The sequence below is a fragment of the Delphinus delphis genome, chromosome 6 (genome assembly GCF_949987515.2).
Source record: "Delphinus delphis chromosome 6, mDelDel1.2, whole genome shotgun sequence".
Taxonomy (NCBI): domain Eukaryota; kingdom Metazoa; phylum Chordata; class Mammalia; order Artiodactyla; family Delphinidae; genus Delphinus; species Delphinus delphis.
In genome coordinates, this window is record NC_082688.1 from 16539124 (window position 1) to 16565571 (window position 26448).

Consider the following 26448-nt stretch of genomic DNA (forward strand, 5'->3'; position numbering starts at 1 on the left):
CTCAAGGACGTTACTTTCTCAATGATAATATCTACTCTTTCCTAAACGTAATCATGGAGTGACATCCAACAGGAAACAGCAATGTGTGCTCCCCACCTCGAACCATTTCAAAATCCCCTGAAAGATTCAGTGGACCATCAAACAATACTCATTTGCTGCAGAAGAATCCTTTGCTGCAACTCCCATCATGCAGTCACCCCAGCTCTATCAGCCCACATGTTTCTGGGGTCATCAAGAAGAGCTGACCTCCTGAGGTCACCCCACCTCCTGCCCTGCCTCTAGCCTGAATTGCTCATGATGAGACCAGGAAGCTGGACTTGTCTCCCTCTATTACAATAAGTGCCACTTTCAACCAAATTATTTTAATGCTTCCTTCATGACAGTCATAACTTGGTAGGTAATAACTTCAGAATGGCATCAAGTGACAAAGTGACAGAGTATATTTTACATATTTGCTCAAAAGTTAGTGGTTAAGTATGGATCTTTCCAGCATGTCTCTAACAGCCTTATTTATGATATGGGTTTATAGAGAAGACATGAAAAATGAGAACTGGATTTATAAAGACAAAAAATATCAGGGACTAGTCGTTAATAGATAGAACATGCTAAGGTATAACCAGGATGCTTGTGAATAGACTTAAAGTAGGGGGTGTGGATCTGAATCTGGAGCCTTTTGAGTCACAAATAGAATTTAAATTATATTCAAAAGAAAAGGGAAAAGTGAGCCAAGACCTAGATCAGTTGAAACTACCAAAACCGCTTTGTTTTAACATGGCTAGCACATATAACATGAGATGGTTTCTACTCAAAAGATGAAGGAGAAGAAGTCTGTCCTTTTCTAATCTCACTGAGGCCCAATCTCTTAGTTCTAATTCAATTTGACGGGGTAAGAGTTGAGTTGACTTTCCCTGTCCTGGACTCCTTAGCTGAGTTGGTTGAAACATCCACCTGGAAGTTCTGTATTTCAGTACAGTGTTTATGCCCTCTGCATTGTAAACTCCATGAGATTAACAGTCCTGAATATCTTGTGCACCACTAAATCACCAGCCTTTAGCACAATGCTTGGTACGTTGCAGCATTTAATACTTGTTAACTGAACAATCACTGTGTCCAGCTGGGCAAGGAGCACATCAGGAGATTTTCCTCCTCAAGTGGAGGCTGTTGCTTCCTGCTGTCTGCTGTCTGCATCTGCTGTTCCTTCTGGCCTCCATGGTTTACCGTCCAGCAAGGCTTTTCTGAGTCGTCTCCAGAAGATGTGCCGCCCCAGGACACTGTCCTCCCACTCCAGGTAGGTATTCCTGTTGAGAAGGCGATACAGCTCTACCTGCTGCCGCAGCAGGGACTTCTCCAACTTCTGCAGGACTATGAAGATGATGCCAGCACGGCTGCTAAGAAACTGCCAGGTCTGGGCAATCTCATACTCAAAGATACACCATCGGCTCTGGATGAAGTGCTGGGACACCACGACAATAACCTTCCGGCTTTTGTGGAAACCTTCCTGGATGATGTTGGCGGCAATGGCTACCCCAGGAATAAAGTCTCTGTAGTGAAGGCAGAGCTGAAAGGGGGGCACCCCCTCCTCCAAGTTCTTTACCAATTCATTCCTCACCCAGTCTTCGTCCTGGCTTGAGTAGATTACAAAAGCATCATAGGTGCTTTCACCTCTGCCATACTTTTTGCAGCCAGCAAGAAGCATTAGGTGGAAATAGAACTTATAGACCAGGGCTCCTGCCACAGATACCAAGAGGATGGTGAGAACCGACACACTAATGATCATCTTGTTCATCTGACAAGTGGCATTCCTGAAACTAAGCACGGGCATGTCCTGCATATCTAAAGGTTGTGTACACATCATTTGCTCAGCTCCCACCAAGAGCTGCCTCTGGTCCTTCACCCACTGCAGGAAACTCTGGTGTTCACACACACAAGCAAAGTCATTCTGAGTAAGATTTAACAAAGCAAGGCTCCTTGGCAAATGCTGTAGTTCTTGCTCCTTGGACTCCATGATACGGTTGAAACTGCAGTCCAGAATCTGGAGGGAGTGGAGTGGTTTATAAGGAAGTGTATCCAATGACAAGAGTTTGTTGTGACTCATATTTAGCACCTGAAGTTTAGGGAGGGAGTGAAATGCCATCTGGGATACCCGTTCCAGTTGACACTTAGAGAGGTCCAGGATGGTTAAGTTAGTCATTTCTGTGAAGATATCAGGAAGCAAGTTGTTCTGAAAAGAATTGCCTGCCATTTTCAAGGTTTGGAGGCTGACCAAGCCAACAAAGATGCCATGGAAGACAACTTGGGTGTTGGTATAAGAAATGTCAAGGTAACGGAGATTTCTGAGTGATAGGAATACTGAAAAATCGTTGGCCTGTTTCAGATTGGAATGCTGAAAATCCAGATGTTCTAGTTGCTCTAAGCCCAAGAAGTTTGAACTCATAGTAATGACATCATTGAAGCTCAGATCTAAATGCTTTAGTTTGCTTGTCCCAAAATCAGTGTGAGAACAGCAACCCTTGAAACTCAAGTGATTTCTTTTGAGATCTAGAAACTGAAGGTTTGGTAGCTCAAATTTAGTAAAAGTGCTCATATGTTTGTTGTCTATGAAAACAAACTTTTTGAGAGAATTGAGCTTCAGTGTGGGAAATTGTTTAAAATTACAGTTAGTCAATTCTAAGTATTGCCATCTGCAATCTTTAGGAAGAGCTTCTAGACTGTCTAAATCCAGACTCAACAGAGAAATCACAGAAACATTTACCAAACAATTAAATAAGCCTGTATCATCCTTTGGGAATTCACTGAAGTATGCTATCCGAAACTGTTCGAAGGTCAAATTGCACAGTCCCTCCAGGACAGATCTGTCAAAACTTTCCAAGATCCTTTCATTTTTAAATTCTCCCAAAACCAACCGATTGATTTTTAAACCAGCCAGACCTTGAATACAGATTTTCATTACATGTGTACTATTAAAATTACTTCGCAAAGTCAGTTCATTGAGCTTAATTTCTTTAAAGGTGCCTGGTTCAATAAAGTCTAAAGGGTTCAGGGACAAATCTAAAGAGAGGTTGAGTAGGGGCATTTGATGTAGAACCTTCAAGTCTTCGTGATAAATATTTTGGATTTTGTTATTAGAAAGATCCAAGTGCTCCAGGTTGGACAGGTTAGAAAAATATTCAGGAAACTTGAAGGAATGGATAAGATTGTGAGCCACATTAAGCTCCCTCAAGGTTTTGAGATGCCCAATGGGGAAGTCCTCTAGAGATGCCAGGTTTGTCTCCACAGCTACCAGCTTCTGTAAACTTGATAGCCCGGAAAAGGCTCCCAGGGCTAAACTCTGTATAGGGTTTCCTGTCAATATCAAGGTGGAGAGGTGGTTTAGGCCCTGATATGCATCATCTTCAATCATCTGAATTTCACATCTACAAGGGAAAGAGACACAGATGACATAATATTTCGGCTGAATTAAAAAAAAAAACAAAATGAAATATCAACACAGTCATCTAGGTCTTCACACAGACATGACATGACATATTATGATGCATAGGCAGAAATATCAAGCAAGGCAGATGAAGCAAAGAAGCAGCCTCACACATTTGGTGCTATCGTACTGGCCCCTGTGACAGTCTCTTTTTATCACACTAGGCACTTATGCTAAGCAGAGGCAGCCCATCCAACAGAGGGAAATCAGTTAAAGATCAATGATTGGGGCACGTGAAGACTGAACCTCGGATCAGCTTTAGCCATTTCCTGACACACATAATTGTGATTATATATCTGATTGGTACAGATGAGGCAGATAGCTGTTAGTTGTTAGGCATGATAAATGACTAGTGAATGTCAATTTCAAAGGTATAAAAAATTACACCGAAGTGTCACAGATATCCTTAATGTTCATGAAAAGTTCTCCATATAGGGCTCATTGCTTAATATTAATCAGAGTATTAAGATGAAGAGAATATTTAACTTGGAAGCAGGAGATGTGAACATGAATCTCTGATCTGCTGTCAACAAGGCATGTGCATGTATATGAATCCCTTAAACTCTCCAAGCCTCAATTTCCTCATCTACAAAAAGAAAAAAATGTATCAATAGATTTCCATAGGAAAAAAAGGCTGCCTGGTCTATCACAAAGCATCCTTAAAAGATAAGTGGAGTTACTGTATATGAAGAAGCAACATGAGAAGTCAGAGTATCTATTGCACTGTAATCTGTCCTTGCCCTAATCCAGAATCTCCTCCTGGCTAACCAGGAGGGGGAGCTAGCCTCTCTGCAAGCACATATTTAAAGCCTCTGAGGGTAGCTCCTTGGGTATGTGTTGCGTCGAAAGTGAATTATAAGGGACATTGATGAGAAACTTTTGTTTAAAAAAAAACGTTGGTCTGTCTACCTCAATTCAGTATATTTCTTGACAAAATTCTTATTCAGAAAACTGAAATTTATAAACTAGTGGAATGCTATAATAGTATTTTATGCTTATAAAGTCTACTTTACAAGGTTTTTAATATATATAGCGTGTTAACATTTAGTATCACAGTTAACCCTATGGGGTAAGGTTCACCATTTATGTTTCACAGATTTGAAAACTGAGACTCAAGTCACACAAAGTGACATGCCTCAGGCCACATGGCAGTATATGTTGGAGGAGGACCCAGCTCAAGTCTTCTGACCTCCATAAGGCTCTATGTCACTGCCTTCAAAATGCTCGATCCCCCCTTTGTTGTAGTCTATCAATATCCAAGTTAGAGTATAAAACATAAGATGATCACTCTTCTGCAGAAATATCTACTATCCTCTTATCCTTTATTAAGAGTTTCTATAATAAAATGTCATACATAAAATGTTTCTCCATTTTTCACAAACCCTTATAGAGATTATAGTCCATTATCTATTACATTTCTAAATAAGGTCCCTGATGATGAAAATGATTTTAGGATTCAATTACCCCCAAAATGATGATAATAACTTCACCTGTTCTAATGAATGATATACTTCCCTATATCAGAAAAATAAAACATTAGTCACTGTTCTGTCTCACAGCAGATGTTTTCCTTTGATCTTGTTATCTTTCTCTTTGGGTTACTTGTATCTTTCTAATTCCTTATCCTCTACCCCACTTCCAATATTCTAAACATTATTTGAATCCCACTCAGTTCATGAACTCTATATTGATTATTCACTGCATAGAAGGCCCCTTTTCTGTACAACACAATGTCTTGCCTCTAGTTTGCAAATAACTTATCACCTCCTCTTATATATTACTATCCTTATTATCTCAGGTTCAAAAGCCAAAATCAGAATCATGTAGCATGTGTTGAATGTCTACTATGCTGAGCACCATGCTCAGGATTTAAACATATCAAGTCTTTCAAGTGGATATGCCCTCCTTAATAGCTAGGGTTGTATGTTATATATCAACACACTCTTGTTTCCTAGCAGAGTGAACAACATATAGCAAGTAGTCAATAAATATCTGCTGATGAAAGCGTTTGAGTCAATCTACTCCCCTAACTTAAAAGAAAATCAAAGATAGAATTGTCCTTAGAGACTGTCTCATCCAACTGCTCATTTCACAAATAAGAAAGCTGAGACCTGGAGAAGGGAGGTGGCTTGCCCAAAGTTATATAGCAGGTAAGATGTCTGTTGAATGAATAAATAGGTGAATGAAAATGAGACTTCACTAATCAGGCTTTCTGACTTAAGAATGAAATGATAAAACAACGAACATTTCTCCGTGTACAATGGTAAAACTCATATATTACCTGGATAAATCCAACATCTGCAGTTCTGGGAAGTTGGAGAAGCTATGGCTGTTTAAATGATTCAGGTGGTTAAAGCTCAGGTCCAATATCTTGGTCGATGTGGGGATGTTGTCAGGGATTCTGTAGAGATTCAGCTCCATGCATTGGTAACTAATGTTAGGAACCACCTGAAATGGTCAGACATTAGATGCAGTGTCTTGCTGCATGCATCTTACCAGACCTCCCAGCAACTCTCCTCTCCTAGGCCAGAGCCTGGGATGCCACTGGGTCAAGCACAGGGGCCAGTCAGCCGTCTTTCATCCATCCACCCATCCATTCATTTATCCACTCACTTCATTCTTATAAAATGTCTTACTCTAGATTAGGAAGGGAAAAGCACCTACCCAGTGTTTAACCTCTACTATCACAATGGCAGCGTTTAGCGAGAAGCAGTGGAGTCAAGTGGTGAAGAGCTGAAGCTCTAGAGTCCAAAAGCTCTGGGTTTCACCCTTCCCTGTGATTTGCAACAAGGGATTTTGTTGTTGTTGTTGTTGTTTTAATTAATTATTTATTTAGGGCTGTGTTGGGTCTCTGTTGTGATGCGCGGGCTTCTCACTGCAGTAGCTTCTCATTGCAAAGAAGAGGCTCTAGGTGTGCAGGCTTCAGTAGTTGTGACACGCAGGCTCAGTAGTTGTGGCTCACGGGCTTAGTTTCTCCGCGGCATGTGGGATCTTCCCGAACCAGGGATCTAACCCGTGTCCCCTGCATTGGCAGGCAGATTCTTAAGCACTGTGCCACCAGGGAAGTCCCATTGTTGTTTTTCTAAATACACGTCTTGTTGTATACAAGCTTAGGGAGACTGCGAGTCAGGTGTCCAGACCTTCCTTAATCATAGCCCAAGTTTTGCCAATTGTATTCTTTCCCTTGGATCAAGGACCTTTGAGCAGATGAGATAGAAATGGGGACAAATCTTTGAAAATGGGGACAAATCTTTGAAGTGCGTAGACTCCAGTGGTGGAACCTAGTGAGTAAGGTCAAGCGCTGGATGCTGTTTTGGTTCCTCTGCTGAGTTTATCAGACTTTCCCGAATTCTTTGTAAGCCTCGTTCTCTAAACTCCCATTTAATTTCCTAATTCTCTGACTCTTCAACAAAATTCCTTGCTTAAGCCAGCTAATTTTGGTTTCCAGTTTAAAACCAGTAGAATCTTTTAAAAGGATTAATGAGATACGGTATTAAAGAGATTATCTCAAAGCCTATGACAGTGTAAATGATCAATAAATGTTAGCATGTTTTATTATTGGCTATTATAATTCCCCACTATATGCAGGCTTGTTTCTTATATGTTACATGTTTGAACTTAATCTTCAAATAAACCTTTTTAAGAAGAAAAATTCAGTGAGATGAAGTAACATGTGTAACGTCTCACAGGCCATAGTGCAGCTCTTTGCTTTATTCGCTTGTCTCCTGAAATGGTATTCCTCACAGAATCCTCACAGCCCGTACCGTCTAATAGAGGATGGTGCCAGACATCCTCCCTTACCCTCTTTTATCCTCCTTCACAGGAGTCATCACTATCTAACATTATGCCTTCTGTGTGATTGTTCCATACGTACTGTTTGTTTCCCTCACTAGATCGTAAGCTTTGAGACTCTAGCTCTCTGTGTCCAGCACTCAGAATGATGCCCGGAAAATATTTGTTTGAACAAATGAATTGACAACCGATTACATGGAAGTTTATTCAAATCCCAGTTGAAGGCATTTTCTGCTAAGTGCTGTGGGCAGCACAAAGGCCAATGTGATAAAGCTCCAGACTTCAATGAGCTCACAGTCTAGAGTAAGAGCTATGATAGGAGCACAACTCATTCCTGAAAAGGGTCTTAAACCAGGCTTGGCAAGTATTCCCTTTGGTTCAGAAAAGGTAGAGATCAATCCTGGATCCAGGGATTGTAGATTGTAGAAGGCTTCCAAGAAAGAATATTTCCAGGTGGGTCTGGAAGGATAAGTGAGATTTGGATATGGAAAGAGGAAGAATGAGGGAAGAGTGTGAGTACACAGGGGTAGAAAACTAGCTCAGATTAGCTGGTGTGTGGCAGGAGTGGTGAAACCTAAGCCAGAGGGGAAGCCAGAGCCAGATCAGGAGGGCCTCATACTTTGTCCTGTGGCAATACTTTTAATCATTTAACACGTATAAATTGAACAACTACATGTGCCAGGCACTGGGATAAAGTGATAAATAAAACCAGCAATGATCTTGCCCTCTTACAGATTCCATTTCAACAGAAAGACAAACAGTGAACAATAAATAAATATATATATATATTCACAACATTATATGTATTTTATATATATAGTATATATATGTATACCCAATGATGTGATATAAAAAAATAAAGCAGTATAGGAGATTAGAGTCAAATATAGTGAGTGGGGAGCTCTACATGAGGCAATCAAGGAATTCTTCCCAGAGGAGGTGACATTTAAGCAGAAATTTGAATGAAGTGAGGGATTAAGCTATGAAAATATCTAGGGCTGCACTGTCCAATATGGTAGCCACTGGCCACACACAGTTGTTGAGTATGAGAAATGTAGATAGTTTAAATATGATAAATGTAAAATATATACAAATCTCAAGGACTTAGTACCAAAGAAAGAATGTAAACTATCTTGTTACTAGTCTAGTATATATTACATTTTGAAATAATATTTTGAATATACTGACTTAAATAAAAATATTATTAAAGTTAAATTCACCTGTTTGTTTTTTATTTTTTTAACTACTAGAACATAGTTTAAAACATAGTTTTAAATTCAGTTAGTTAAAATTAAGTTAATTTGGTTAAATAAAAATTTAGTTAAATTTAGTTTATTAAATATATCATTTAAATTTAAATAATATCATGTGACCCATTGAGCAGCACTGATCTAGGGGAAAAGCATTCTAGCTAGAAGAACTAGCCAGTGCAAAGGCCCCATGGTAGGAAAAGGTCCTAATAACAATGGAAAGTTATTAAAAGTTTTTAAGGACAGTAATTTGTTAGATCTGAACCTCAGAAAAAACAACAACAATGACAAAAAAAACAGCAGACGAAAATGAGCAGAGTAGATTAAAGGAAGGGGGCTGAGGGGTCAGGAGACAAGTCACTGCCCAAAAGTCAAGGCCAGGGGAACTGAGGATCTGCCCTAGGGTGGCACTGAGGTGATGGGCAGGGTTGGACAAGTTTCAGAAACAGAGCATTTGGGGCATGGGAAATGGGAGGAGCCAGGAGTGGCTGTAATTGTATCCTGGGGTGACCATGATTGGAGGATCCATACCCACTAACTGAACAGCAGGAGAGACACAGGGAGGAGGACAATGAGCAGGGAATGGGGGGAACAGAGGACGTGGAAATAACAAACTTGTCTTTGTTACGTATTAAAGTACACAATTTCCCCCATGTCCTCAATGTCAGGACTGCTGGTTATGCGTTTCTTGAATTTCTGCCACACCCTAAATCCCAGGGCATTCTTCTGGCTGCTTGGTTCTGCCGTGGGCTTTCCAAAGCAATTGTGAAGTCCATGCAGGGGAAAAACAAAGGAGATCCTTCATGAATGAGATTACAAACCAGCTGGTTGATGTTTCACAAAGAAAGAAAGCATTGGGCTTCCCTGGTGGTGCAGTGGTTGAGAAACCACCTTTCAGTGCAGGGGACACGGGTTCGATCCCTGGTCCGGGAAGATCCCACATGCCGTGGAGCAGCTAAGCCCATGTGCCACAACTACTGAGCCTGTGCTCTAGAGCCCGTGAGCCACAACTACTGAGCCCACGTGCCACAGCCACTGAAGCCTGCGCGCCTAGAGCCCATGCTCCACAAGAGAAGCCAGTGCAATGAGAAGCCCGCACACCGCAACAAAGAGTAGCCCCCACTGGCCGCAACCAGAGAAAAACCCGCGCGCAGCAATGAAGACCCAACGCAGCCAGAAATAATAAATAAATAAAATAAAATAAATAAATTTATTTACAAAAAAAAGAAAGAAAGCATTGCCTTAGCTGATATTTTGCATCTCTCCCTGTCTCTTTTTCTTCTCTCTCCATCGCTCTTTCTCTTTCTCTGTATCTCTGTCTCTCCTTTTCTTTTCCAACTCCTTTTCTTTTCATTTTTTGGACAGAACTATGACTAGATTCAGAAGTCTGAAGTCCACTTAGAAAGTTGTTTCTATTAAGAGACCAAAAATATCTTCTTCCTGAGATCGAAAGGGGCAAAGCAACAGCTTGAAGCAGAGTGTACAGACCACCAGCGTTAAGCAATGACAGGAAGCAGGCTTCTTACAACTTTCTGTTAAAGCCTATAATTCTTTTATCGATGTGAAAACTCGTCTCAGAGAGGTTTAATAACTTCTGCAAGGTCACACACCCCGAAAGTGAAAGAAGAGTGATCTTTTTTTTTTTTTGCGGTATGCGGGCCTCCCACTGCCGTGGCCTCTCCCGTTGCGGAGCACAGGCTCCGGACACGCAGGCTCAGCAGCCATGGCTCACGGGACCAGCCGCTCCGCGGCATGTGGGTTCCTCCCGGACTGGGGCACGAACCCACGTCCCCAACCACTGCGCCACCAGGGAAGCCCCAAGAAGAGTGATTTTAAGCAGGTCTATCTGACCTGAAGTCCCTAGGAGCACTTTAACTCCTAAATGGGACATGACCCTATGGGCTGCTTGTTAATGTCCTATAGCCATGAATCATTTGGTCCCTGTGGTTTCTTAAGTTTTTAAGGTAATTTGATGTCTGTTTGCAAATGAAACTAACTGGGGCCCGTCATGGGAAACTGAGCTGAGAGCAGTTTTTCAGAAGCAAGGTAAAGCTCCAGGAAGCCGAACTGACTCCAACCACGTACCTGTACACAAGGGTCCCAGCTCTCCGACCTCAGGCAGAAGAGGAAGGCCATGGCTAGGATCAGAGCTGCAGCCAGGCGGGTGTGAGGCATCCTCCTGGCATTTTCTGTGACCAAAAGTGGCCTTCTGGAAACATGACGCTCTGTGTCGGCCGGTCAAGGCAGCCTCCGAGGCACTGTGCTTTCTTCTCTTTCCTGCTCGGCGCCCCAGGACACTGACTGTATTCAAAGCAGTGCTGGGTTAAGGGAGGAGAGGAAGTGAGAGTGGCAACCTTAGCATTCTGGACTTTTGTTTCTCTAATATTTATCTCCTCTGTCACTGGAGGGGAAGTTAGAAGAAGAAGAAGAAAATGTCTGCAGACCAGGGGCTGGAGTAACAGCAAGAGGAAGCTGGCTGTTATCCCAAGAGGTCATCTGACCTCAGGATTAGAGAGTTTAGGAAAGTAATCAGACTGGTCATACAGCATGTGTGACTAACTACCTAGGACGGTGGCTTCCCACTTTTGTTTTAGTAGTGGAAACTTACTGTCTGTATTAATTTCCTAGGCCACTATATATAAAAAAAAAAAAAAAAAAACAGACTAGGTGGCTTAAACAACAGACATTTATTTTCTCACAAAGTTCGGGAGGCTAGAAGTCTGAGTTCAGAGGGTCAGCAGGGTTGATTTCTTCTCAGGCTCTTTCCTTGGCTTGTAGATGGCCCTCTTCCCCCCTGTGCCTTCACATGGTCTTTCCTCTGTGTGTGACTGTGTCCTAAGTTCTCTTCTTATAAGGAAATCAGTCAGTCAAACTGGATGAGGACCCACCCTAATCCATTACCTCATCACCTCATTTTACCTTAATTGCCTTTTTAAAGACCCAATCTCAAAATACAGTCACATTCTGGGGTAATGGGGTGAAGACTCCAACCTATACATTTTGGCGGGGGATACTCTTTAGCCCACGGCACTGTCCAATTTTGTGAAATCAAGATTCATAAAAGATAAGCCCACATTTATGAAACATTGAAAATAATGCTCCAGTGAAACACATTTTGAAAAGTACAGGAATATTGGCAAAAGATTGGGATGAAAAATCAAATATACCGAAATTCAAATCCAGCCTAGGTGATTTATGGTCTTGTAGCATTGATCAAGTCACTTAAACTATTGAGACTCAATTTCTGGTCTGTAAAATGGGACAATAGTTCCAATCACAACAGAAGTTCACATTTATGAAATTTCATAAATAGAAAGCCATGTGATGCAAGCCACTAAGCATTAGTTTTCTGGTCTCTCAAGTGGAGATAATCACATTTGTCTTGCATGATTGAATTAAGTTAATTTACATAAAATGCCTAGTCTAGTGCATGGTTCATCAGGATATTCCATAAATTGGTAGCTATTAAGGTGATTAAAAATATGAATGTAATGAGGATAATAATTCAAAGTACTGTTATGGGATTAAATAAGATGGCATTTGTAAAGCTTTGAGGACAGAGAGTGTCTAGGGTGTAAGAAGTGCAGTGTAAGTTTCTGAACGTAGGTTAAAATGGGGATGTTATTGGTATTGTATCCTAAATAGTTCTACCAAGATGTCCCCTAGGCACCTCAAATCCAACACATCTAAAATCAAGCTGTGAGGAAGCATGTCATAGGGGACGGAGCACAAACTCTTGCAGACTTCTTCAACAGCACTGCTGTAAAATTAAGCTAAAGAGAGTCCCCCTGTCAAAATGTTGCTTTAAGGATTGATTGAGACTATGTAAAGGTCTTAAAGCAGTACCTGGCACCGAGTAGGTGCTCAGTAAAGTTTAGTTCCCTTGGAAGTTAACAGCATTTTACTTCCATAGTCATCCAAAATGGAAATCTTTTTGACTTCATTTCTCTCATCAAATGTATATTAACTGTATTTTCATATTGTCTGTATTCTTGATGCTCTGGCATTGGTGGCCTTGCTGATGAGGATAGACTGGGCTGCTCAGTTCTTAGAGATAGCAGATGATTTGCCCTGGAGCATATTTTCATATGCAAACTAACCAAACCAGAGCCCATGCTCTGAAACACCTCCTCTATCTGGCTTTTATACAGTAAGTCCCCTACATATGAACCTTCAAGTTGTGAACTTTCAAAGGTGAAAATGTGAGTTTGCACGTCCAGTCACGTAAATTAGTTCATGTGTCTGGCGTACATTGTCACGTGCGTGCATCCTCTGCAAGTGGTTGTGCTTTTGTGTACTTTACAGTACTGTATAGAGTACAGTAGTACAGTATCTTTATTTCAAGCTAGATCTGCGAGAGGACAACTTCATTGAACTCCTTGCTGTGCAACACGAGGAGCTTACTGATGAAGAACTGATGGAATTGGAGGCCCAGAGAAAGGATGAAGAGAGACAAGAGGAAGAAGAAGTAACTGAAGAACCAAAGAGATTCACAATGCAGGAAATAGCAAAGGGATTTTTTTATTTGAGGAGGCACTGTTAGTATTTAAGGCACAGGACCCAAACATAGAATGGTACACGAAGATTGTAGCAGCAGCCATTCAGAATGCAATCCAGTGCTACCATGTCATCTGTGACGAGAAGAAAAGAGCTACTACCCAGACATCACTGGACTGTTTTTCAAGAAGGTACATAGTATTGAATCCAGCAAGGAACCAGAACCTGTGCCATCAGCATCAGGCATGAGTGAAACTGCAGCCTGCCCTCCGTCTCCTGTTGCTGACGATCCTTCAGCTCTACCATCTCCCACCCCCTCTCCCTCCTCCAGTCAGTAACTCTTCTTGCCTGTTCACTTGATGCCAGTCCCTGGATGCCAGCTGTTGTACTGTACTACTGTACTTTTCAAGGTACCATACTGTAAGATTAAAAGTGTTTTATTTTTTGTTTTTTTTTGTATTATTTGTGTGAAAAGTATTATAAACCTATTACAGTATAGTACTATATAGCCAATTGTGTTAGTTGGGTACCTAGGCTAACTTTATTGACTTAGGAACAAATTGGACTTTAGAACGTGATCAAATGGAACTCATTTCTGAGTAGGGGACTGACTTACTGTAATATAGAAGGCAATGTTCTTCTGCCTTAATCATCACAGGACCAGGTACCAGACAACTAGAGAAAGCCCGTATACCCCAGAGCCTGCTGAACTTAAAGTATCCAATCCTAAGCCTGCTCACCCTGCTCTTTCTTGCCTTTCCCACAGAAGCCATAATAAAGGCTCCTGCTCACGCCTTCCCCTTGCTCCTTCTGCCTCCTGATGGACTCTGGTGCTTCCTCATGTGGCTCCTCAGGGTATCACATGCCCCCTCCTCTTGGGAACTGTGAGTAACAAACTATCTTTTCAATGGCAATTGTCTCCTGATCTGTCAGTCTCACAACACCTGCATAATAATAAAATCAGCATTTTAAAACAAAACATTCTACCAAGTTCTAGAGATTTTTATCTGTAAAATAATTCTAAAACGTCAGTCTTCATTTCTGTTAGTATGACCATTGAACACATCCCTTGGCCTAGAGTATTGCAATGCACAGCTCAAGGGTCTTCCAGGGTCCAGACACACTTCTTTCAAAGTCTCAACGCTTGTTATCCATCCTTTATCCCCAAATCAAAGCAATCTTCCTAAAATGCAAATAAAACTATCTCATGCCATGTCAATAATATTCTGAGGCTGTGTATTGCCTAGATCCCAAGCATCTTGGCCTACCCCCCACTACACACACGCACACACACACACGCACACACACACGCACACACAGAGTCACTGAAGTGTTCAGCTCCACAGCACCAATTCTATTCTACACTATGGAAGGGGAACACAAATCTGTGTTGATTAGGGGGTTATCAGTGCCACAACCTTAGCACCCTATAATATCCATTTCGTGATGATTATAAGAAAGTAACAAGAGTGAACAATCAAAACATAGCCTGGCTCAGGGAAGAAAGCCCCTCACAGTTTGGCATATCTAAGAACCAAACCTGATTCCATTCAACAATTCTAAGTTTCACATTTTTTCATACGTTAACACCTCTCAAATCAGAACGTGTCTCATAATTGACAACATATTACAATTATCATTGGCAGAGTTTTTTTTTTTCTTTCCTGGTGACAAATAAGGTAATGGTACATCTAACAATCAATGGTACCTTATATTCAATGAGGAACAGTTTGTCAATAAGAAGACAAAAACAAACAAACAAAAAACCCACAAGCTCTGTTCAAATAAATAAAGAAAACAAATGGTTGGAGAATAAAGAGATTTGTTTCTTAAGTACTCCTTAGAACATGTACTAGAGTAATGGGCATTTTGCATCTACAAAGAAAAATAGAGTACTCAATGTTTCCTAACCTTTTTGACCCACGGTGAATCTCTTTTATCCTTGGATACCCATTACCAGGCCTGTATCCATTAGCGTGCTGTGGAAGCATGTTCCTGTGATCTGTAGTACAGAAAATGCTACTCTTAAGCAGAATCATGAAGGATATTCTCCTGGCACCCAGCGACCCAGTCCCTGTCTCTAGGGCTGGGTCATCACATGAAGTATTGCCCTGTATTTTTTGTCCAAATACCCCTCCTACCAGCGGTGAGTGAGTGCACCCCACAGGGGCTATCAAGGTAAACAGCCTAAGTAGTGCCTACTCCTCCCCAGCCTGAAATGTCTGCGGCACTTCTGTGTTATTTTAAAAATTACTTTGAATTTTCTATCTCTGTATTGTTTGTCTCTACCAGTAGACTGTAAACTCCATGAGGGTAGAAGCTTTGTCCAGTTTCATATAGATTGAATGCATGGGTATATACTCAGTAAGTAATTAATGAATGGATCAATGAACGATATATCTGAATTTGTTCTTAATATGCAGCTAGTATTTTAGAGTATTTGTCCCTTTCCAGTAATGTGATTCTCTTATAATATGTTCAGTGATTATTCTGGGGCTTTCTTACTATTCTCATACTTTTAAATACTTGTTCTTTATACTTTTATTATGGTTATACTTTTCTACTCCCTAATATTCCCTGAGGGTACATGTGCCCCAGTTTAAGCAACACAGAATAATAGAGTCACAGCAAGTGGGTTGGGATAGAAGTCCTCATTGCATTAAACACCATGCCTTGTCTTGGGTTAGAAAAATCTTCTTTGTCTTTTCGAGTGATGAACCTGAGGCAGAGGCTGGTTGATTATGAACAAGAGAGTCTTTCCTCTTTGCTCTGTCTCTGTACTCCTCCAAATCATTCAGTGGATCTCTGCTTGTCCATCCAGACCCTGGAAAGGTATGGTGTAATATATAGAAGGCTATATTTTTAAATATTTAATTATTCTATTTACTTTCTGGCATCATCATTTCTTTGTATGTGACTTACCTTTAACTTCGCCGAGTTTCCTTAACTGTGTAATGGAAATAACACTGTGGCCTAATCAATAATATTGTTTGAGTGTTAAATGAGATAGTATTTGTGGATGTACTTGTAAATGTTACAGTTCTACACAAATGTTGACTACCATTCACTCATTCAGTCATTCACCCAATATGTAGTAAATGCTTAACATCTGCCAGGCACTGTTCTAGGCACTAGGATACATCAATGAATAAAACAGACACCCCTGCTTGCATGGAGCTCATGTTCTAATGAGGAGAGAGCCAAGAGAAATTATAAATAAGTATGTTACACGGTATGTTAGAGGATGTTAAGATCTATGGGTGGAAAATTAAAAGAGTAAGTGGTAAAATTCAATGAAGAGTGGTAAGGGTACTGAAGTTTTAAATAGGACAGTCAGTATGGGCCTCCTTGAGAAAGACATTTCGAGCAGATTCCTGAAGGAGTTGCTAGCCATGCAGGTATCTGGGAGAACATTGGGAGCAATTTTGCCCCTAGGGGACATTTGGCAATGTCTGAAGACATTTTTGTTGTCACACTTGGGAGCAGTAAGTGTTGCTACTGGGATCCAGTGAGTAAATCCAGGGTTGTTACTAAACATTCCACAATGCACAGGACAGGCTCCCAATCCAAAATACCAATAGTGCCAGGGTTAAGAAACCCTGAATTAGAGGGATAAGCTGGTGCAAAAGCCTAGGGACAGGAAGTTGTCACAACCAATAAGGAAGCCAGTGTAGAGATGCACAAGTGACCATCTAGATCACTTAGCGTGAGGTAGGCCATTGTAAAGGCTTTTGAATCTTCTTGATACCTACCCCAGGCTCCCCAGGCAGGCACTGTCACTCTCTTCTCAGTGCTCCCACAGTAACCAGCTGTCATGCTCAACAGCGATTAATTTTCTGCATGTCTCACTAGGCTTTCAAGTCCTTGATGATAGCAGTCAAATCTGGTCCATCTCTGTACACCCTGTGCCTATCACAGTGCTTAATACCCAGTAGGAGTTCAATGTATGTTATTTGCATCAATGATTATGATAATAACTTTGGATGATAATAGCAATTGATTTTATTTTTATTCAACATACAGGCTAATAAGATCCATGAAAGGACAGATTTTGTCAGTTACATTCAGAGCTGTAGTCACAATGCCTAGTCGTTACCAAGTACATAATAAGTGCTTAATAAACACCGATTGAATAAAAGAATGAGTAGATTATATACATAATCAGCCCTTCCCTTGATTTCTGGTCAGTCAGATTTCTCCTCTTCTTAGCAACTTCTCTTGAAAAAGAGGAAAGAGAAGTTGAAAAGGAATATCTGCTCTTTTTTCTAGAAGACAACCTATGACAAAATACTCTGAGCTGGTAAGCTGATGCGACCATGCTACACTGGCAGGTCACATTATAACACGTTAAGTGTAGACAGCACATGCTTGCATAACCCAGGGTAATCTTTGGAAAAGGGTGAGGACATAAATCAATGAATCAAGCTGGTTGATTCCACAAGTAGCTCCCCTTTTCTCCTATTTCCCACACTAGAGGAATCCAGAAATCTGGAGATGATCCGATGGGGAAAGGATGAACAAATATGCAACCTGGGTAAATAAATGCACATGGAGCACTGAAAAGTATCCAGTGAATGCTTTCCTTGAGGTTCAAGAGATACGGTTCAATCCATACAGAGTGGAAAGGATGGTGCAAGATTCAGCGTGACATTCCTAGTACCCCGGCTTTATCCTTAGCCTTTGAGAGAACCCTACTTATAAGCTATCCCTTCCTCTGCAAAAAGTATTATACCTAAACCCTGCTCCTCACGTGCTCTCCCAGGCCCCTGCAGACCCTTGGTCCTTAACTCTTCTCTTCCTTCCAAAGTCCAGGCGTTGTGTTAGCTACAGACTTATCAATATGAGTTGTTAGTTTTTCCCTGTTTGGCTTGGTGGTGTTGATGGGTAGGGGAAAGGGAAAAATCTACAGATTCTAAGGAGAAGAGCATAGGACAATAGGACCCTTGTGGATTGACCACCAAGTAGGAGGAAAAAAAAGAAAAAAAAACTAAAAGGATGAATACTTACATGATGAAAGTGAAACTCATTCCAATCAATTATTTTATATTTGATGCTTATATAAGTACTTGCCTCCTTTCCTGGTCTGAGTCAAAGTAGGGGAAAAAAAATAGGGGAAAACCTTTCCTAGTGCCTTGGTCTTAGATGGTTGAGGCTCTAGGGAGCAGGAAGATGAAGAGAGAAAGAGAGAAAATAAAAAGGTTTGATGTAACATTGTGGAAAGGGATTGTGCTTGGGGTAGCATAAGATATGTTTAGAATACTAAACATAAACATGCTTCTATTTTGACTCTGTCCTTTTGATCCACGCCAGAGACCATGCCTTTTTCATCTTTGACTCCTCTAGAGCTCAGCAAAGGAAATAGCCATCAAATGTGTCCTGAATGACTCAGCAAAGGAACAACTCTCAATGAGTTGGCATAGAATAATAACTGAAATGTACGGACTATGCATTTGATTGGGAGTTTTTGCTTCTAATGCTTCATCATGTCTTAGCTGTGTGACATCAGCCAAGTCATTTAACTTCAGTAAGCCTTAGTTTCTTTCTCTGTAGAAAGCTTCCTATAAAGACAAAATGAGATAATGTAGGCTAAGACCACAACAAATTAAGTCTGTTAGTACTTGATGAAGATTTCTCACTGCTTGTGGAAAAGTAGCACCCTATGCTCCTTTCTGATCACAGACAGCTTTTTCTGGGTTGACTTCTTAATATCTTTGAGTTAGTCTGAGTTTCCCACAACTTGAGAAGATGCAAAGTAAATGGGTGATGGAGCTCCTGTAACTTTGTATATTGAGGTTTAATTCCCACGACCTGTTTCCCCCACTGAAAGAGCACATGTTACTTTATGAGTCCTACTGGAATTGAATGTGAAAAGGAGGTGGTGACTCAGGGTGTTTGGGGAAAAAATCTTGTTTTCCAAGGCTTCAGACTCAGCTCAAAGCAGATCGCCACATGGTTCTCTGTTTCCTTCTTCAGCTTCCTCTATTCCCAGCCCCTCACACTCATATATAGCAGTCAAAGTGACTTCATTTTCCACCGGATTTTTTTAGAAATATTGTTCTGGCCCTTATGCATACTTACTTAGTTTTTTTTTTTTAATATTTATTTATTTATTTGGTTGCACCAGGTCTTAGTTGCAGCAGGTGGGCTCCTTAGTTGCGGCACATGGGCTCCTTAGTTGCGCTATGTGAACTCTTAGATGTGGCATGCATGTGGGATCTAGTTCCCTGACCAGGGGTCAAACCTGGGCCCCCTGCATTGGGAGTGTGGAGTCTTATCCACTGCACCACCAGGAAAATCCCATATACTTACTTGTTTCAAAAGACATTTTCTCATAGCTTATAATCCGCTCAAAGAAACACTCCAGGACAAGAACCTTACTTTGCACATATATGTATTCTGCGTAGCACTTACCCTGTAGTAAAAATCAACTAATGGAAGGCAGGAAGAAATAGAGGGAAATAATAAACGGACTTGATAGCAGAATAAATTTTTTAAAGTAAGGTTTGGAAAGCTATCTATAAAATTATTTGACATTATCACAAAGCATAATGTGAAGCTCAAAAGCAATGCAACAAAAAGAAAAATTCTCATTGCCTAAGAACTGAAGTGAATCCTCTCTCCATTTCCTGCTAGTAAGGTGCTCTGGGACTGCACAGTCAGGCCTACACAATGAAGCCCATGGGTTCAGCTGCCTTGGGCCTCTCAGAAGGCATTTGCTTCATTTCCACCAACCACAAGCCTTTGCTTCTGCCTCTGTCCCAGTCCAGCTGGACAACACATGCTAGAGGACTGGCTATTCTAAAATCTCTCTCCTACTCTTGATAGGTGGTTTCCATGGAGGTCCCTCAGTCCCATCTAACTCTTTCACCTTTAAATGTGCTGAAGAGCGAGTTTGAAATTAGACCCAGAGCCATATGGGAAAGCTGAGGGCAGCATATGGTTGCAGATTGCTCAATGCTGATTGATAGCATCTTTAAGCTCACCTTCCATCTCTCTTTACACAGGAAACAGTGATAGGGTCGGAGTTCTGTATTTTGAATTGCTCTGTCCTTCATGTGGGAAAATGAGACTCAGAATACAGCACCCATGTTAAAACTTGTTTTAGTTTCTTGGTCATGGTGGAGGTAGAGTACAAAGAAATATCTGTATTCCTACTTGTGATCAATGGGAAGTAAACTGATAGGGATAGAGATTCAGTCTGTGAACTTGAATGATGGTCTGTCCTGTAGAAATGCGACTTTAAGTCAAACCTAACTAGGTCTCACCTGCAGATTTAGGTCATGCCAACATAAACTGTAGATGGGGATGAATCAGTCCCATGGAAACAGGGAGCATATTGCTATAGTTATTACAGTGAGATGATAAGAGGAGGGAGAAGTTCTGTGGTCCAAGCAGGGAAGATATTTTTTTTTAACAAGCTGAAAAATCTGAAAAGAAGAGGATGCCAAAAAAAAAAAAAAGAATAGAGGGGAGTCAACTGCAAAGAATCAAAGAGAAAGAGTAAGCATGCAGAAGGAAGTAAATAATTCAGGATCTATCTCTGCAAATTCTGGGCTACAGCATGTCTTACCTCACTTCACAAACAATGCCATCATTATTAAAAGGACAAATACTGGCCTTATGACAAATTATGACAAATGCTGTCATAATTGAGCAAATTTCAGAAAGCTCCACTGGGTCAATTGGTAGTGGTTTGTCTCCTTTATGAAGTCAAGTTTTCAAGAAGGAAAGCTCTTGTTTCCATGAGTAAGTACATTTTTTTGTTTGTTTGTGAAAACCAAAACTTAGCTATACAAATGCACTTCTTCATATAATTAAGTCTGGCAGAGCTGGAACCCAAAACCAGATTTCTTTTTTAATTCCAGCTGCATAATTATACTGTATTATCAAGCGAATAAACCAACAAACAAGTAGACATAGAAAAACCCTTTAACATGGAAAAAGGGAGAATCATCACAGAATACCCTGGGAAAGAAAGACAAACAAGGAGAGAGAAAGGGTTTTAGAACTTTGAAATACAACAAATCAATGTGATTCTTATCGTCACCAGTGACATCATTAATTGAGGTCCAGTTCATGTACCAGAGAGTAGCTTTGATAACAATATGTCACTGAACCATCACTGGGGCCATAAACAGCTTTAATGAGACTTACCACACCATTCACTTAAACTGTACAATTCAATGTTTATTTTAGTATATTCACAAAGATGTTCAACCTTCACCACAGTCAATTTTAGAACATTTTTGTCACTGCAAAAAGAAACCCTGGGTCCTTTAGCAATCAAGGCCCTACCCCATGTCCATTGCCCTAGCTCTAAGCAACTATTATTCTACTTTCTGTCTCTATAGATTTACCTATTCTGCACATTTAATATAAATGAAATCTTATAATATGTAGTATTTTGTGACTGGCTTCTTTCATATAGCATACTGTTTTCAAGGTTTATCCATGTTGTAGTTGTATCAGTACTTCTTTCTGTGGCTGAATAAAATTCTATTGTATGGATATACCACAATTTGTTTATCCATTGATTAGTTGATGAGCATTTGTTTCATTTCCACCTTTTGGCTATTATAAATAATATTGATGTAAACATTTATGAACAAGTTTTTGTGTGGACATGTTTTAATTGCTCTTGGGTATATACCTAGGAGTGGAATTACAGAGTAATATGGTAACTGCATTTTTCCTCATCTGGGGAACAGCTAGACTATCTTCCAAAGTGACCATTCCTGCCAGCAATGTGTGAGGGTTCAAATTTCTGCACATCCTCACCAACACTGGTTACTGTCTTTTTTATTATACCCATTCCAGTGAGTGTGAAGTGGTATCTCACTGTGGTTTTGATTTGCATTTCCCTAATGGCTAATGAGGTCAGGCACCTTTTCAAGTGCTTATTGGCCATTTATATATCTTCTTTGGAGAAATATCTATTTAAGTTCTTTGTCTGTGTTTTAACTGAATAGTATTTTTATTATTGAGATGTGTTTTATTTATATAAATATATATTCTGGATACTAGTCTCTTATCAGATATAAAATTTGCAAATATTTTCTCCCTTTCTATGGGTTGTCTTCACTTTCTTGATAGTGTCCTTTGAAGCACAAATATTTTAAGTTTTGAAGTTCACATTATCTATTGTTTCCTTTGTTGCCCATGCTTTGATGTCATATCTAAGAATCCATTGCCAAATCTGAGGTCATGAGGTCGTGAGAATTTATCTGTATGTTTTCCTATAAGAATTTTATACTTTTAGCTCTAACATTTAGGCCTCTGATCCATTTTGAGTTAATTTTTGTGTATGGTGTGAGATAAGGATTCTTTTTTTTTTTTTTTTTTTGGCTATGTTGGGTCTTAGTTGTGGCACTTGGGAATCTTCATTGTAGCACACGGGATCTTTCGTTGCGGCATGTGGGCTCTTCGTTGTGGCATGGGCTTCTCTCTAGTTGTGGCATGTGGGTTTTCTCTCTCTAGTTGTGGCACATGGGCTCTGTAATGTGTGGCATGCAGGCTCTCTAGTTGAGGTGTGCGAGCTCAGTAGTTGCAGTGCACAGGCTTAGTTGTCCTGCGGCATGTGGGATCTTAATTCCCTGACAAGGGATCAAACCGATGTCCCCTGCATTGGAAGGCAGATTCTTTACCACTAGACCATCAGGGAAGTCCTAGGATTCATTCTTTATTTGATTTTCACACCACAATTTGCTGAAAAGATTAATCTTTTCCCATTGGCATCCTTGTTGAAAATCAGTTGATCACAGACACATGGGCTTATCTCTGAACTTTCAATTCTGTTATCATATTGATCTTTATGTGTATCTTTATGCCAATACCACACTGTATTGATTGCTGTTGCTTTGCAGTAAGTTTTGAAATTAAAAAATGTCAGTCTTCTAACTTTGCTCTGCTTTTTCAGATTGTTTTGGCTCTCCTGGTTCTCTTTAAATTCCATGCAAATTTTAGAATCAGCTTGTCAGTTTCTACAAAGAAGTCAGCTGGAATACCGATAGAGATTGCATGAATCTGTAGATCAATTTGGGGAATTTAATCATTTTATCTATTTTAAGTCTTCTAATCCATCTAACAATCTAGTGATTTTTTCATTTCAGTTATTGTACATTTCAACTCTAGAATTTCCATTTGGCTCATTTCTATAATTCTCTGGCCTAGCCTATATCTATATCTCTCTAGCCTATATCTCCAGTGAATCTAACAATATCTTCCCAACTGCCATCCATCACAGGCTCCACTAGTTTTTGTTGTTTTTGTTTTTGTTAGTTTCTCCCATCTTTATTGGAGTATAAATGCTTTACAATGTTGTGTTAGTTTCTGCTGTACAACAAAGTGAATCAGCTATATGTATACATATATCCCCATATCCCCTCCCTCTTAAGCCTCCCTCCCACCCTCCCAGTCCCATCCCTCTAGGTCGTCACAAAGCAACAAGTTGATCTCCTTGTGCTGTGCAGCTGCTTCCCCCAGCCAGCCATTTTACATTTGGTAGTATATATATGTCAATGCTACCCTCTCACTTCATCCCAGCTTCCCCTTCCCACCCTGTGCCCTCAAGTCTGTTCTCTACGTCTGCGTCTTTATTCCTGCCCTGCCACTAGGCTCATCAGTACCGCTTTTTAAAATTCCATATATATGCATTGGCATACATTATTTGTTTTTCTCTTTCTGACTTACTTCACTCTGTATGAGATTCTGGATCCATCCACCTCACTACAAATAACTCAATTTCATTCCTTTTTTTACGGCTGAGTAATATTCCATTGTATATATGTGCCACATCTTTATCCATTCATCTGCTGATGGACATTTAGGTTGCTTCCATGTCCTGGCTGTTGTAAATAGTGCTGCAGTGAACATTGGCTCCACTGTTTTTGTGAGAGCTCTTGAGCTTGAAATTCCCCCACTCTCTTGTAAATAAGGTCAGTTCCTTTGGGAAGAGATTAGGAACTCCCTGTTTTAAGACCTGCTTCTTCCCCTAGGCAAAATCTCTGAGGCAGGGCTCTGAAGCTGGGGATTGGGGCAATGCTGTGATTCTCTCTGAGTTACACTTCCCACTTCAGGAGCTGAGTGCTCAGTGGATAGGAATGGAAGTAGCATCAGGTCTTCTTGGCTTGCCTCTCTCAGCATGGAACCACTGCCTTACAAGCTGGGACAAGGAAGATTGGCTTCTCAGTATTCTTAGTGATACCTGCCCAAGGTAGAGCCTCCATGGCATTAGTCGGGACTCAGCAGCAGAAGAAAGAAGTCACCACTTGGCTGCACTCACACAGAACTTAGCCTCAGCAGCAAGTAGCTGGGGCAGGATGAAAAATGCTTCCCCCTGGGAAGGTAACCCTTCAACAGGGAGCTGGGGGAGATGGAGTCCTGTATTCTTGACAGCATAAATCTAAAGTCCAGTTTCTGTTTCACTGAGCTGGGAGTGGGGAGTGAGTGAGTCTTGCTTTTGATACTATGGATTCTCATTGTTCCTACCAAATTTTAGTAGATTTTCTTGAATATATGTTTCTGCATTTGCTATATGCCATTTGGACCATTTCCAGAGACTTTGAATGTTTTCTTTTTTCAATAATTTTCGCCATTTTCTATGGGGAGTATGTCTACACAGCTCCTCATGCTGTCATTCCAGAAGTGGATCTCAAAAATATGTAATATTTATACCAATGTTAATAGCCTAAAAATAAGACCAACAATCATAGGAGAGGCAATGGGCAAGAAGAAGCGGTAAATGGGGCTTAAAGAAAGGAAAGAGGAAGAACAATAAGAAATGCATACAATGGGAGAAGAAATGACAGCAAGAAGAGACAAAAACAGATGGAAAAAAATAAACAGTGCAAAATAGCCATATTTTACCGAAATTGGTCAGAATGAGCTTGAATGTGGAATAACTGATGTAAAGTTGATATCCCTCACACTGACCTTTCATCACGTACTGACTTACGTTCCAACATCGTCCAACTGTTTCAGGTGTTCACATATCAAGTTTCCTACAGGTGATCTTGAATTCGTGCAAAAATTATGCTTTTCCCCCTTCTGTCTCAAAATATATAAATCCTCCCTATCTTTGAAGGATCAGCTCAAATGCCATCTCCTCCAAAAAGCATCTCCTCGTTTACCCACAGCTGCCTTGATGTCTGTTCTCTCCATTCTCTGATTTTTTTTGAATAATTTATCTGTATCTCTTCTGTGAAATTATCATTTTTACCTCTCCTCCAGAGTTCCTTGCCTCCTGCTTATTCCCAAATCTAATGCTCTGAGATATCCTCAGAGATTCTTCCAGTGTGTTTTTCTTTTCTTACGTTAACCAGGGTAAACTTACAATCAATAACCCTAATCAATACAGATATATGCAATTTTTTTTCAATTTTTTTAACATCTTTAGTGGAGTATAATTGCTTTACAATGGTGTGTTGGTTTCTGCTGTATAACAAAGTGAATCAGATATACATATACATACATCCCCATAGATATGTGCATTTATAAAAATGATGGAGTGAGATTGGCACAACGATATACTCATAGTCTTCAGTCCATCAACTGAATGAATAACACTGAATGAACAAATTGAACAAATGAATGTCAGAAATAATGAAGTGTGCATATTATCAGATTGGGAAACTGATGAAGAAAAGCAACTCAGTAACCTTATGGAGAATGGAGTAAATACAGACAGGGAAACTAGGATTCTATTCCTTATGGCTCTGTTACTAAATCTTGCTATGTGATCTTGAGCAAAGTATCTAAACCTCTACTTCAGTTACTTCATCTGTAAAGATAGGAGGTATCCTAAGTTTTTTTGTTTTGTTTTGTTTTTTCTGCTCAGAGTCTCTTAAAAGAGACTATGCTATGAAAAGTGGTCTACGATAAAACAAGTGTAACAAATTCTCAGGTAATTATAAATGTAAGTGCAAGACCATTTTTTTAGTTAAGTGAAAATATATAAAGAGAAGGTGACTATAACTATGCGATGCTACACACTCCACTTCAGCTTCCAAAAAGACATTTCCTTTCTCCTCTCTCAATTACATGACCAACTCAAAGAGCCTATAAGTTAGAAATGTTTATTTTTAACAAAGAGAGAACACTGGACATAACATCACAGTTTAGAAAATCTTCTCTCTCCAGAATTTTCATCCTAGGTAATTGGATTAGCCTCATGTCACAAACACTACTAGCTCCCAAGTCTATGGAGAAATCTGGTTTAAAATTTCCACTCAGGGGGGCTTCCCTAGTGGCACAGTGGTTAAGAATCCTCCTGCCAGTGCAGGGGACACGGGTTCGAGCCCTGGCCCGGGAAGATCCCACATGCCGCAGAGCAGCTAAGCCTGTGCGCCACAACTACTGAGCCTGTGCTCTAGAGCCCACGAGCCACAACTACTGAAGCCCGTGGGCCTAGAGCCCGTGCTCTGCAACAAGAGAAGCGAC

The 26448-nt window shown here is 40.4% G+C and overlaps 1 protein-coding gene across 1 annotated transcript; it reads right to left on the reverse strand.

The window, feature by feature from the left end:
- Positions 1–380: 380 nt before the first annotated feature.
- On the reverse strand, positions 381–10785 carry TLR4 (toll like receptor 4). The gene is made up of 3 exons (XM_060013320.1): positions 10600–10785; positions 5754–5920; positions 381–3413 (listed from the first exon to the last, which is right to left on the reverse strand). Exons 1-3 carry the CDS (start codon positions 10687–10689, stop codon positions 1148–1150), a joined length of 2523 nt encoding a protein of 840 aa, XP_059869303.1. The 5' UTR covers positions 10690–10785; the 3' UTR covers positions 381–1147.
- Positions 10786–26448: the final 15663 nt, after the last annotated feature.

Excerpts from the sequence above, each read along its gene's own strand:
- TLR4 (XM_060013320.1), bottom strand. The coding sequence starts at position 10,689 with ATGCCTCACACCCGCCTGGCTGCAGCTCTGATCCTAGCCATGGCCTTC. Across the intron at positions 5,921-10,599 it reads GCTGGGACCCTTGTGTACAG|GTGGTTCCTAACATTAGTTA; the intron begins GTACGTGGTTGG and ends TGACCATTTCAG. Across the intron at positions 3,414-5,753 it reads CAGATGTTGGATTTATCCAG|ATGTGAAATTCAGATGATTG; the intron begins GTAATATATGAG and ends TTTCCCTTGTAG.